At 33.9% G+C, this 11,239-nt stretch overlaps 1 protein-coding gene across 1 annotated transcript in view; it reads left to right on the top strand.

Moving 5' to 3' along the window:
* Positions 1 to 1,074: 1,074 nt before the first annotated feature.
* Positions 1,075 to 11,239, top strand: part of TRIADDRAFT_54749 (uncharacterized protein) — a gene marked incomplete at both ends in the record, with an annotated part of 10,996 nt that continues 831 nt past the window's right edge. The window contains 30 exons of the mRNA XM_002110552.1: positions 1,075 to 1,152; positions 1,507 to 1,761; positions 2,305 to 2,401; positions 2,501 to 2,583; positions 2,702 to 3,000; positions 3,147 to 3,351; positions 3,488 to 3,622; positions 3,722 to 3,917; positions 4,036 to 4,250; positions 4,323 to 4,424; positions 4,542 to 4,759; positions 4,858 to 4,946; positions 5,034 to 5,154; positions 5,667 to 5,764; positions 5,842 to 6,233; positions 6,306 to 6,669; positions 6,760 to 7,365; positions 7,399 to 7,490; positions 7,996 to 8,100; positions 8,170 to 8,251; positions 8,682 to 8,816; positions 8,906 to 8,969; positions 9,066 to 9,237; positions 9,335 to 9,428; positions 9,507 to 9,667; positions 9,752 to 9,863; positions 9,943 to 10,049; positions 10,122 to 10,256; positions 10,330 to 10,442; positions 10,530 to 10,676. Of these exons, the coding sequence (XP_002110588.1) occupies positions 1,075 to 1,152; positions 1,507 to 1,761; positions 2,305 to 2,401; positions 2,501 to 2,583; positions 2,702 to 3,000; positions 3,147 to 3,351; positions 3,488 to 3,622; positions 3,722 to 3,917; positions 4,036 to 4,250; positions 4,323 to 4,424; positions 4,542 to 4,759; positions 4,858 to 4,946; positions 5,034 to 5,154; positions 5,667 to 5,764; positions 5,842 to 6,233; positions 6,306 to 6,669; positions 6,760 to 7,365; positions 7,399 to 7,490; positions 7,996 to 8,100; positions 8,170 to 8,251; positions 8,682 to 8,816; positions 8,906 to 8,969; positions 9,066 to 9,237; positions 9,335 to 9,428; positions 9,507 to 9,667; positions 9,752 to 9,863; positions 9,943 to 10,049; positions 10,122 to 10,256; positions 10,330 to 10,442; positions 10,530 to 10,676 (5,072 nt within the window). The remainder of the gene's footprint in view (positions 1,153 to 1,506; positions 1,762 to 2,304; positions 2,402 to 2,500; positions 2,584 to 2,701; positions 3,001 to 3,146; positions 3,352 to 3,487; positions 3,623 to 3,721; positions 3,918 to 4,035; positions 4,251 to 4,322; positions 4,425 to 4,541; positions 4,760 to 4,857; positions 4,947 to 5,033; positions 5,155 to 5,666; positions 5,765 to 5,841; positions 6,234 to 6,305; positions 6,670 to 6,759; positions 7,366 to 7,398; positions 7,491 to 7,995; positions 8,101 to 8,169; positions 8,252 to 8,681; positions 8,817 to 8,905; positions 8,970 to 9,065; positions 9,238 to 9,334; positions 9,429 to 9,506; positions 9,668 to 9,751; positions 9,864 to 9,942; positions 10,050 to 10,121; positions 10,257 to 10,329; positions 10,443 to 10,529; positions 10,677 to 11,239) is intronic.

Below are 11,239 nucleotides of genomic sequence, written 5' to 3' on the forward strand. Positions count from 1 at the left end.
GGTACGCGTCTATGACGATTAAACGAATAAAAGAAAATAAGAATTGGCTAATTTTATTCTAACACAAGAGAAGAGGGATTCCTTGACTTAATCTAACTTGTTTTACTGGCTAAATTGCTGAATGAAACTGCTATCTGACAAGGAAGTTTGGAATTAATATCTGCTCATGTTGTCATTTGTAAACAGTTTAAAATTGAATGTTACCCGTATGAGTGAAAGTTAAAAAGTGACGCTAGCAGTCTCGAATCTGTGATTGGCTGAAATTGTATTTTAAATAACTGTCATAGAGAACTGCCGTACTGTACAGTACAATCATTACAATACGTACTGTACTGTTACAGTACTGTACACTGTAATGTACTGTTTTGTACAGTGCACAGTCGGTTCTGGTGCTACAATGTATTGTACTGTAGAAAAAACTTCTGATTGTACTGCGTGTGGACAGGATAAGGCCAAAGATTCCGTGACAGCTGTACAGTAGTGTACAGTACTGTACAGTGCACTTCTACAGTACGGTGTACTCTACTGTACAGTACTGTACACTGTACACTGTAAGCCAAAGATTCCGCAACTGCTGTCCTGTACAGTGCACTTCCACAATACAATGTATTGTAGAAGTACTGTACAGTGTACAGTACACTGTACTGTAGTCAAGGGTCATCGTCTTACAGTATGAAGACTGTAGTGTACAGTACTGTGTACTGTAGTTGCTTGCCACAATCCTGCTACTCGGAATCGACAATGTAGGGACTAATGCACATAACAGCCCATCCGCTAATATACTCTAGTATCACTTCAGGAGAATATCAAATTTCCCTACTTAATTAACCTTAATCGGATTCGCAGCCAGGGAAACGTGTTGAATGCAGCGAGCAGCCTCGCCACTGCAAACACCTTGCAGAGGAAAACCTTCAAGCTTGGCATTCTTCATTCCTTGCAATCGCCTTCTCAGCATCTAAATTATCATCAAGTAACAAGTAAGAAATGTAATTGGGTGCAATTCGAGCTCGAAGATAACTATAACAACTCATTTATCATACGTGCAGTAGAATCGTGATCAACGCAGGTTACATCATGTCTCAGCTGGGAACAAAAATTAGTGCAGCGATGCTGTTGGTCAACAAGAATTGGACTGAGCTATCACTCAATCAGGTAAAGCAATCGTTCGCTGAGATGATCAACTTTATTCCATGCGCATGCTGAATACGTATAGAAGACTCCGCTAGTGTATAAAGCAATAAACGTAAAATAAGCAATAGAATAGCCAACTTTATTTTTGCACCTACCTGCGGAGACCAATGCTGTGCAAATAGTTCTCATATTCGGGCATTGCTCAATTTTGCTTAATAAGTTCATCAGTCGACTATATCGTCGATCAATCTTCTACTTCCAGCTATTTGACACCTAACTATAACTATTAACATCATGTTAGGTGTTTATTACCCTGCTACTAATCCATTTTGTATTTGTGATTAGTTAAATGACGCCTTCGATAAAATACACCAGACACTGGATGATGTCAAGGAAGAGAAATCTAATGTGTCAGCGGCCATTAACATTGTCAATAGCATCATAGAAAAGCATATGAGATGCCTTTATCGCTGCTTTAGCAGGAAACCGATTGATATTGAAAGTGTTGCTTTTTGTTTACAATTGCTAACTTCCATGGTTGATGTCAATACTATTACAGCACGTGAGGTCTCTTCCAACTTTAATTTTTCTTACAAACCATTCACCAATTTAGCACGCCGGCATTATGAGGTAATGATAATATAAACCAATTATACTTTGCAATAATATCCAGAAAACCTTAATCAAGTCCATAAGCACGATATAGACCACCCAAATTAAACGTAAACAGATTTAGTAAACTTTGCAACTACAAGAATTTCTCTTCTACTATTAATACCAACCATGATCAAAATTCATAACATCAGAGTAAACGAATGACCAACTACCATGTGCAGAATAGTCTTGAAGTATCCTTGCTAGTAACTTAGATAGTATCGACTCAATAAAATAAAATATTTACTTAACACAATCCTTACTGCAGTAATAAACCATAATTAATAAAAGTAGTTGTTTGTAGATCTAATATAGAAATGACAACCAGTACTGTACTATGGACTACAAGTAGAAGACCTTCTAGCAGTCCTTGCCAGTACATAAGACATGCACAATTGCACATAGCGATACATTTTAGTTGTATGCATTGTCATAAATAAAACTTCTTCTTATCATTCACAAAAGTAAAGTAAGATTGATAGCATAAATACATGAATTTTTTATACTATGATAATACAGAAGAAAGATAGCCCTCGATACCATTACATCAAGTTCGCGTTAGCAATTCTACGATGTGGAGATTTGGAAGTTATCACACAGTCTCTGAAACTAAAAGGTCAGGTCTAACAGTCAATTCGATTATACTATTTTCGAACTACCGCAACTATCGGCATTCTTGGAACTAATAAAGTTACTTCCATAATCATTTTGGTAGACTTTTTTCAAGTCATTATCAAAAATCTCACCGACGATCCTCCTGAATTAATTTTAAATGTTTTAACGACATTTCTTGATAGGGTATGAAATATTAAGTGTATTCTATCCTACGCCAGTTATGGCAGGCAATTGATCAAAACCTTTGATTGCCATTTTATTAATTTTAAAGCACTCTGAACTAATAAACTACGTTACACAGGTGATAAACAATGCTGAACTCCCTAAGAAGATCAAAGTGTTATTTTTTAATAGCTACAATTTAAGTCAGTTTGCTAGCCTTTACAGTAATACACAAAGTATCCCAAAGAGTAATCCAACATTACAATCAAATTCCAATTTCGACAAGCTAATACGGAAGTACCAATCGGATGATTCAAACAGAAATGAAGACACAATTTCTATCCGCGTGCTAATACACACTTTCCTTTGTTATATATGCTGTTCTGTTAAGCATGGAGTTTGTTTCGCGAGTAAATCTATTACCGAAAATAAAAAAAGGTTGGTCCCTTTATTGATCTATCACATAAAACTTTTACAATACCTTTTAGAGATGTCAACTACGAGTACTATCATCCATGTATATACAGTATCTTTACGGAATATATTTTTAATCACTATCTTATCTATGCATTTATATCATTCAGGTCGATGACAACTACCAATAATCCTATTCTTCTGAAATTTTTACAAAATATCAACAAAATGAATGATGATACCCTCGTACAAAACTTAATATGTCGGATTGCTGCAAATTGCCATGATGTAGCGTTTTCCTACGTGCAAAATTTACCTATAGCGATAGAACCGACAGCTTCTAATTGGGTACCAAACATGACATTGCTATGCAGAGTATGTACATACATACTGTAACGCTTTTCATCAATCACATTTTGAAAATTTGTACCATTTACACTCTATCGACATAAATTAGCATTTAGTAATACTATATAATCAATATTTTAAATCTAACAATCCTTGTATGCAGCTTCTTACCTTATTACCTAAGCCTCCCGCGGAGCTATTGCCTACGAATTGTAATACCCAAAACATCGCTGATACAATTTTACCTTACATAATTCCAGCTATTGTAAGTCGTTCGACTTTGAGTCGTATTTTGCAGGTAAGAGTTTTTCTCAAAATTACCTGATAAACGCTTTATAACCTGGGTTTTCAAAGTCCTGACTTCAATAACCAAATACGCGTATATTCTATTTACCAGAATCCGTCCCACCTAACACAACTTACTGGATTAAATATTCTACTCATACTGCTTCAACGAACTATCGATTTTGTCAATATGCAAAGACAAATCATCGGTAACTCTAACGATGGCATCTTAAATGTTACACAAGCATCACTTTTCGCTCATCTACCCGATATCAAAACAATAATTAAGATGAAGTCACTACTATCAGGTACCATTTACTCAACGTCTTGTCTCTCTGTTGCTAAATATCATTGTAATAACTGTATACCGTTGATCCCTTATTCGAAATATTCAAAGTTGAAATGGATTTAATATATTTTTAAAAGATTCCGGTGAAGTACTTGATGTAGTTAAATTACGCTTCGTCCAAGTAATGAGAAAGTATCAAGAATTATCGCCTACAATATTTCAAATGGAAAGTGGTAGATTCGATGTCAGCAATATGTTATTGCAGACTAGAGAGTCCACAAACGAATCACTAGAACTCGAACTCATTCAATTGCTATCTAATGTTCCTATTGATAGCTTTAAATGGCTGCAGGTAAATCTCATTTAAATTGTGTAAGTTGCATACTATTTTCTAAGATATTTTTATTTTCTATATGAAATATAGACCAAGTCATCTAGCAGCTCACCTTTCAGAATATTGCTTTCCATATATCAAAATACAGCACGTAATCAGACACGAAAATTGACACTTTCATTAATTCGTAAGGTATTACCTTATATAATTAATGTCCGCTACATTATCAAATAGACAATACTAATCTCAATTACTTTAAAAGCAAATTTGATGCATAATTATGCACTTTTAATTTTTCTACATGTACAGATTTTAGCCAATACTGGACTATTTGAGAAAAATGAGCCGGAAATTGATTTATGGATAGAATGCTTGAGAGATCATAGTGTACACGATATAGCATTCATAAATGATTGGTTAGATGAAACGATAAGGCAATTATTGCAAAACCCTTACGATGCGATAGGTGTTCTAACTTCCGAAAACGCAAAGGCAGCGACGTCCCTAAATAAAGGAGAAGGCCCTAGGTAATTGACAGAAAAATCTATGTAATTTTTACTATTTCAAATATTTCATTCATATTGCTGGCCCTACCTTTTTTAAACTTTTGTAATTTATCCTTTAGTCTTCCATGCAGTCCTCTTGCAAGTGCAAGCTTACTATGTTACTCCAGATATATGGAAAGTGACAAAACCGAAAATTACCCAATCCTTAGTAAGTTATAACGCCAGATTGTTATAAAAATTTTATCAAATTACTGCATTGTTCTTCGTTTTTGAATATTTTCCGTTAAAATTAAAGGAAACTTGGCACAATATTTGGGTAGGATTTTTAAAGGTATCAGTCGCTATCGGTGTGACGTACTTGGAATTGTTCATAAATTAGTTCTAAAAGTGATCGATAAAGAAATCTTGTCTTCTAGGTAGGCGCAAGTATAAATGTAATTAATTATCAGACTTCATTTTCCATCATATATTCACTGAATGGTAAAATTGATATCATTCATTATCGCTCTGTTTTAATTGCCCATGGCATATAGCAAATCGTTAATCTTTAATATGTGGAAGCTACAACATACAAGCATAGTCCTATATCATGGTAATCTTGACAAATTTCTCTCCGGATTCTGGCCTAGTGACAAAATTGAACAGGTGAATTCTGCTTCAACTAAAATCGTTATATTATGGACTCTAAAGTTTATTTATTTATATAGGCTGTAAATCCTACCATCAAAGACAGCCTAAAACTTGCTATGAATCGAATAAAAATCAAAGAAAGTATGAGAACCTGAACTTCATTAGCACTATCTTTAATATTTTGTGGATCTGTATTAAATTTTGCATCATATTGGTGTTTCATTGTAGATGAATCAAGATCCATAAAAAAAGAATTATATGAATTACTAGCGCCTCTAAATTCTAATTCAATTTATAGCTCATTGGGAGATATTGTCAATTTCTGCAAAGACTTTCTAAAAAATGATTATGAAGTTGTTATCAACATTGTAAGGCGTCGATCCTTAATTATCATAGGTATGTCGATGATTACTGCTGAAATGCTATAATTGTAGTAGATGTAATATTTGAAATATATTATAATTTTTTCGTAGGAAAACCTATTGGAGAAGAATGTCTAAAAGCATTACTAAATCAGTATACAATATCAGATCTACTTGAAGAATTGTTTTCATTATTAATTGACTCCGTCATTGTAGCTAACAGCGAAAATAGCAGTTACATAATACCATTATCGAAACGTAAAGCTGAAAATAACGACCTCGAGGGAACCTCAGTATCACCTAGGAAATTAAAGAAGCTTATTACTAGCGACTCAGAACCCTCTTATCAGCACACTGATATTAAGTTGGAACCTTATATTTCTACAATTGTGCTTAATTCTATCAAAACATCCATGATTTCTTCGGATAATGTCGACGTACTATTAAGAGAGTTTTTGTACTATGTAGCTATGGTCATGTCAAGCTTTCATATAGAAAAAGCGGTGAGTTAGTAATATCTTCGAGGAAAATAGCCTAGTAACAATTAAACTATCGTAACTTTTATTATTTCATAGGTATCTGATGAAGTAGAACTTATAGTTATCCCAGCGTTCGAAGAATTTTTTAATAAAATTTGCAATTGGATTGATAAAGTTAAAGCAGTTGATAATAATGCCGAGTCCCTAATATTGAACATCGCCAGTGTAATATTGCATAACTGTTTGATCGATCTCTGTTTTGAACTCAATTACAGCCGTAAAGCATTATTGAAGACCTGGCTGCTCGGTTATGCCAGAGTTGTATTTACAACTTATACAAAATTAAATCATGGCAATTCTAAGGAAGAACTTAAAGATCGTTTTATAATGAAGTATATTTCTAAATTGGGCTGTAACTACGATCTACTTGTGCACGAGCAATCCCAATTAGATGACTACAGTAAGTCAAGCGAACAACATTGCAAGCAACCATTATGATAATTATTTTATATATTATTTTGTAACCATACTGCAACTATCTTTTTGATAGAGAATCCTGACAACATCGATGTAGATATATGGTTGCGTTTGGTTCGTGAATTTTGTTCTAGCTTCGATGCAAAAAGCAACTTAAAAATTTTGAATATCGTTCTTCAATCAAAGTTGCCTCAGGATGACTTTAGATGCACCATTTCGTCAGTTCTTCCACATATACTACGAAATGATACCCTAATTAGTCAGATGCCGGAAAATCTTTGGTTTAACCTAGTGTCATCGACAATAAATGAAGATTTCGGATCTTTAGAAACAGCTATAATAGACGTTATGCTTCAACACGTTAACATACGTCCACTACCATTAAGCACTGTAAATTATTGCTTAAAAAATAGCGGTATATTACATCTAAGTGTCCTGACGGCATTGATTTTAGATAGTCCTTTGCATGTGATGATCTTTGAAAATCGAATATTATCAAGCAAATCCATTCCTCTTGAGTCTGAAACCTCCGAATTTTTAAAGCTTTTGGTTCATTACTGCGAGAACGTTAACCAGAATAATAAAATATCTGGCAAGTACAATACTCCACACTTACGATTATACGCCGAAATTTACGTTTTCAATGAAAATTGTACTCTTTGTTCACGCTTTACCGTAGGTTACTCTTACTTATAAGACAATTTCTTTCTAGTTTCTTGTCTAAAGATGTTTGCTGAAATGTTTTGGCCAAATGCTTTTAACCTGTTACACAGTATTCCTGTAACATGTGATTCTCCGAATGAGGTTAGGGTATTAAGTAAATTCAATATCGTATTGATCAAGAAAGAATGTCTGAAGTTCTACTCTTTTTTTCTGTAGAAGCTGATATACAAGATTGTGTGTCACTTATGCAAACTTAATCGTAAGTTCTGAACTTATACCAAATGATCGAATGCAACTTTAGTAATAATTATTATATTTCTCACATAAAAAGTTATACCAGAAAATATTCGTGATGTCTTGCATGAAATAATAACAAATCTACTGCATCGTGAAGACTTTATCTGGAATAAGTACAATTATTCTCGATAGAGTAGAGACTTAATTCAATGTTTACTCTGTTTTAGTAACCATAAGAATAATTATGATCTAGATACCAGCTACTTATACTTGCAACCGTAACGGCAAAGTTGGATAGAGAAACTGAATTATACTTCATCACGGCCTGCTTTAAAGGTTTGCAAAAATTATTGGATCAAAAAGGTAAAATATCCTAGTAAATACATCGAATTCTATTTGTTTATATCAGTCGATACTGTTTAACATTCTGGTCATCAATATCTGCTTAGTAGACGAAAACCAAATTACTCTAATGAGTCAGTATTCAAGCATCGTCCAAGCTAAACTAACGGAGGTTTGTAACTATTCGAATAATTTACTACAATAATTAAATGTTTTCTAAGGTGCGTATATAATCCCTTAGATGCCTTTATTTTGCAGAGTTTATGTCAAAGTTCTACACTTGAAATCGATTTTTGGAAAAATTTTGTTGATGCCATTTGCATGTACGTGATGTACCTTAAATTCGTATATCATCATCGCAACATTCAGCAATATTCGTATTTAGAAGCTCTTCAATAATACACTAAATATATTTTCTCATATCCGCAGGAAAGACACTTTCTTCAAACCTACCATAGATACCTTAGTTACAAGTATAGATATCATTTCCAAGATAAAGCCGCAAGATATCTCCGAACAACTTACAGTATTGTATCGACACTTCATGGTATTGATCTCAACTCATAATAGTTTGCTACCACTGTTTGCGACAGAAAAAAGTAAATCAGCTATCATGCTCCGTTACTAGCATTTTTGTAACTGTTCGATGATCATTATGTAGAATAAATACGCAATATTGGACTGTACTATAAGAAACAAAAATTTTTATTATGTAACGGGTTTGCCTCAGAAACAATTATTTCCCCTTCATAGATGTTACCGAAGATGATGAATGTTCGATATTGCAATTGCTTATCACCATTGAAAATTTGTCATCCGGAAGCTGCTGCGAACAAGATGATCTGGTACCGCTGCTGTGTATTTATACAGCCACATTAAAGAGGAAAGGTATGTTTAGTCCATACGTAATTCCGTACTACATATTACTATGGTATTGCTGTGCTAATAATTAGCGTACTTCGATTATCGTAATTTAGATCAACAAACACTGTATCTCCTACAGAAATACGAATCGAATGATTTTCCGATAGCTAATGTTTGGTATGAATTATTAATTATCAATGCTTCAGTCATAACATAATTTAAGTAATGAGAAATTATTGTAATACTTTGATGCTTAAATCTCCGGTCTTTAAGTTCACCTATAATTTGGGGCCCTGCTGCTAAAGAATACTTTAAAAATCGAAGTAAATCTGCTAGCTTTCAAACTCTCTGGGAACAACCTAGTATGCAGGAAATTTTATCAATTCTAGATCGTAAACAAATGAGAAAAAGTATCATTAATTTTCCTTTATCTCGCAATTTAAAGGTACATATGTTAAACTACTTGCGTTGTAATAAGCTGCGTGCAATATTCCTGTAGAGCATTCATGAAATAATACAGAATGTTGTTAATGTCATTGCAGGCGAAAATAGCACATTGGACATCATATTCCGACGATCCTACTCTATATGATCCTTGTTTCCTGTTACCACTCTTTTGTGGCCTGCTTCAACCAGGTACCGGCTTGAATGTAAAATACAATATCATGCTAAAGTCCCTGCAGTTTGCTTAATTTCTATATCTGTGAACATTAGGTTGTGTTGTTGACTGTCATCAATTCCTGGAAAGAGATTGTTTATGCTATTCTGCAGCTGCTCTTACCTCTGACGAAGATGATATTCGTGCCATGGGTTACTACATTTTAAGCACGTTTGAGTCAGTTGCCGCTGATAGTAGATTTCGCGAAAAAACTCAGGTTGACGGAGTCTGATATCAATACGCATGTTGTAATGCTACGCACTTAGTACCACTGATTAATTATTATTGATATTCGATTTAGATTTTCATGGTACTAGACACCTTAAAGAACAGTATCACTAGCCCAAACTACAAGCTAGCCGGCATTACAGTCAATTTAATTGCATGTTACGTCGATGTTGTCCTTCATCCCGGTAATATCGGTGCACCTAACTAAAAATATAATTTTATCAGGTTATTATCTCTGATGCGTCTACAATATTGTTGATCTAGAGGATAAAATGTATCTAGTGCTCAACGAATATCTTCTGAAGAAACCAACTTTAAATCTTCGTTCGTTACATCTGTTTCAAGGCCTGTTTACAAGCCCTAATGAGAAGGTTAGCAGTCTTCCATGATAGACCATCTAAAATTGATCTCTTAAAATGACCTTGCAAAAAATAATGTTATAGGAGCGATCATGGGCATTGAATCTCTTGAAAAATAGTTTTCGAAGAATTGAAGACTACAGCCTATACATAAAGGAAGAAATTACTCTATCTTTATTATGTTATTACAATTCCTTCTCTTGTGATACAGAGTCTCAGGTAGTCTTGTGCTCTTAAGAATCTGATAGAAATTGTTTTTTATGACCTCAAAAATTTTATTCGGTCCGTATAGGATGCTATCTTCCAGATTTTTTATAATGCTTGCAAAATACCCAGTATAGCAGTATCTTTATTAAAACATTACGGTTTCATAAATTGGATCCATATTCTGCTTCATGATAAGCGGTAAGAATAATATTAATGGTGGTGTTTATATATAGAGCCCAAATATCTATACATCTTAACTTTGATTTATTAAACGTTCATTTCTAGGCGTGACTCGACTATTAGAACGAATCATGCTTTGAATATTCTTCTACAGTTATGGACAGCTGCTAAAAATTTGAGCGATGTACGCGTGGTAAATGATATTGCAAACCAAGTTTTCCCTTTGTGTCTAATTGTGATGAAATATTTCAGGTACTGCGAAATTATATTCACTAGCACGATATTATCTTGTCTTGGTTTTAATTTGTTCAAATTTTAACATTCTTTAGTAAAAAGTGCCCCTCCGAAAGTCAAATAAATTGCTTAATTGGTCTCCTAGACTCGCTTACCAACTACTTTGCAAGGAACACCGAACCTCTGTGCTATGCAAGCGAAATTTTAAATCATTCGCCTAGTTATTTTTTGCTGTTACTGGGGTCACTCATAGTTCAAGTCAAGGACAACTTTTATAGCAATAACTCTAACTTAGGCTCTACTAGCGGTTTAAAATTTCAGATAAGTAAATTTCTTCAATTAGGTGTTATGAATGATAAAAATACCTCTACAGAATTATCTTTACAACGATTAAGCCAAAAGAGAAACTCACAAACAATGAAAGAGCATATAGATGCTGAATGGCATTTAAAAATCGTAAATATTATCATCCGTTGCAAATTTACTAATAATACTTTACGTCCTTTAAGTGAATCATTACCTTGCACTAACCATACTAGCGGAAATAGTAATTCTGATGGAACTGTGCAAAACAACACAGA

The sequence above is a fragment of the Trichoplax adhaerens genome, genomic scaffold (genome assembly GCF_000150275.1).
Source record: "Trichoplax adhaerens TRIADscaffold_3 genomic scaffold, whole genome shotgun sequence".
Lineage (NCBI taxonomy): Eukaryota > Metazoa > Placozoa > Uniplacotomia > Trichoplacea > Trichoplacidae > Trichoplax > Trichoplax adhaerens.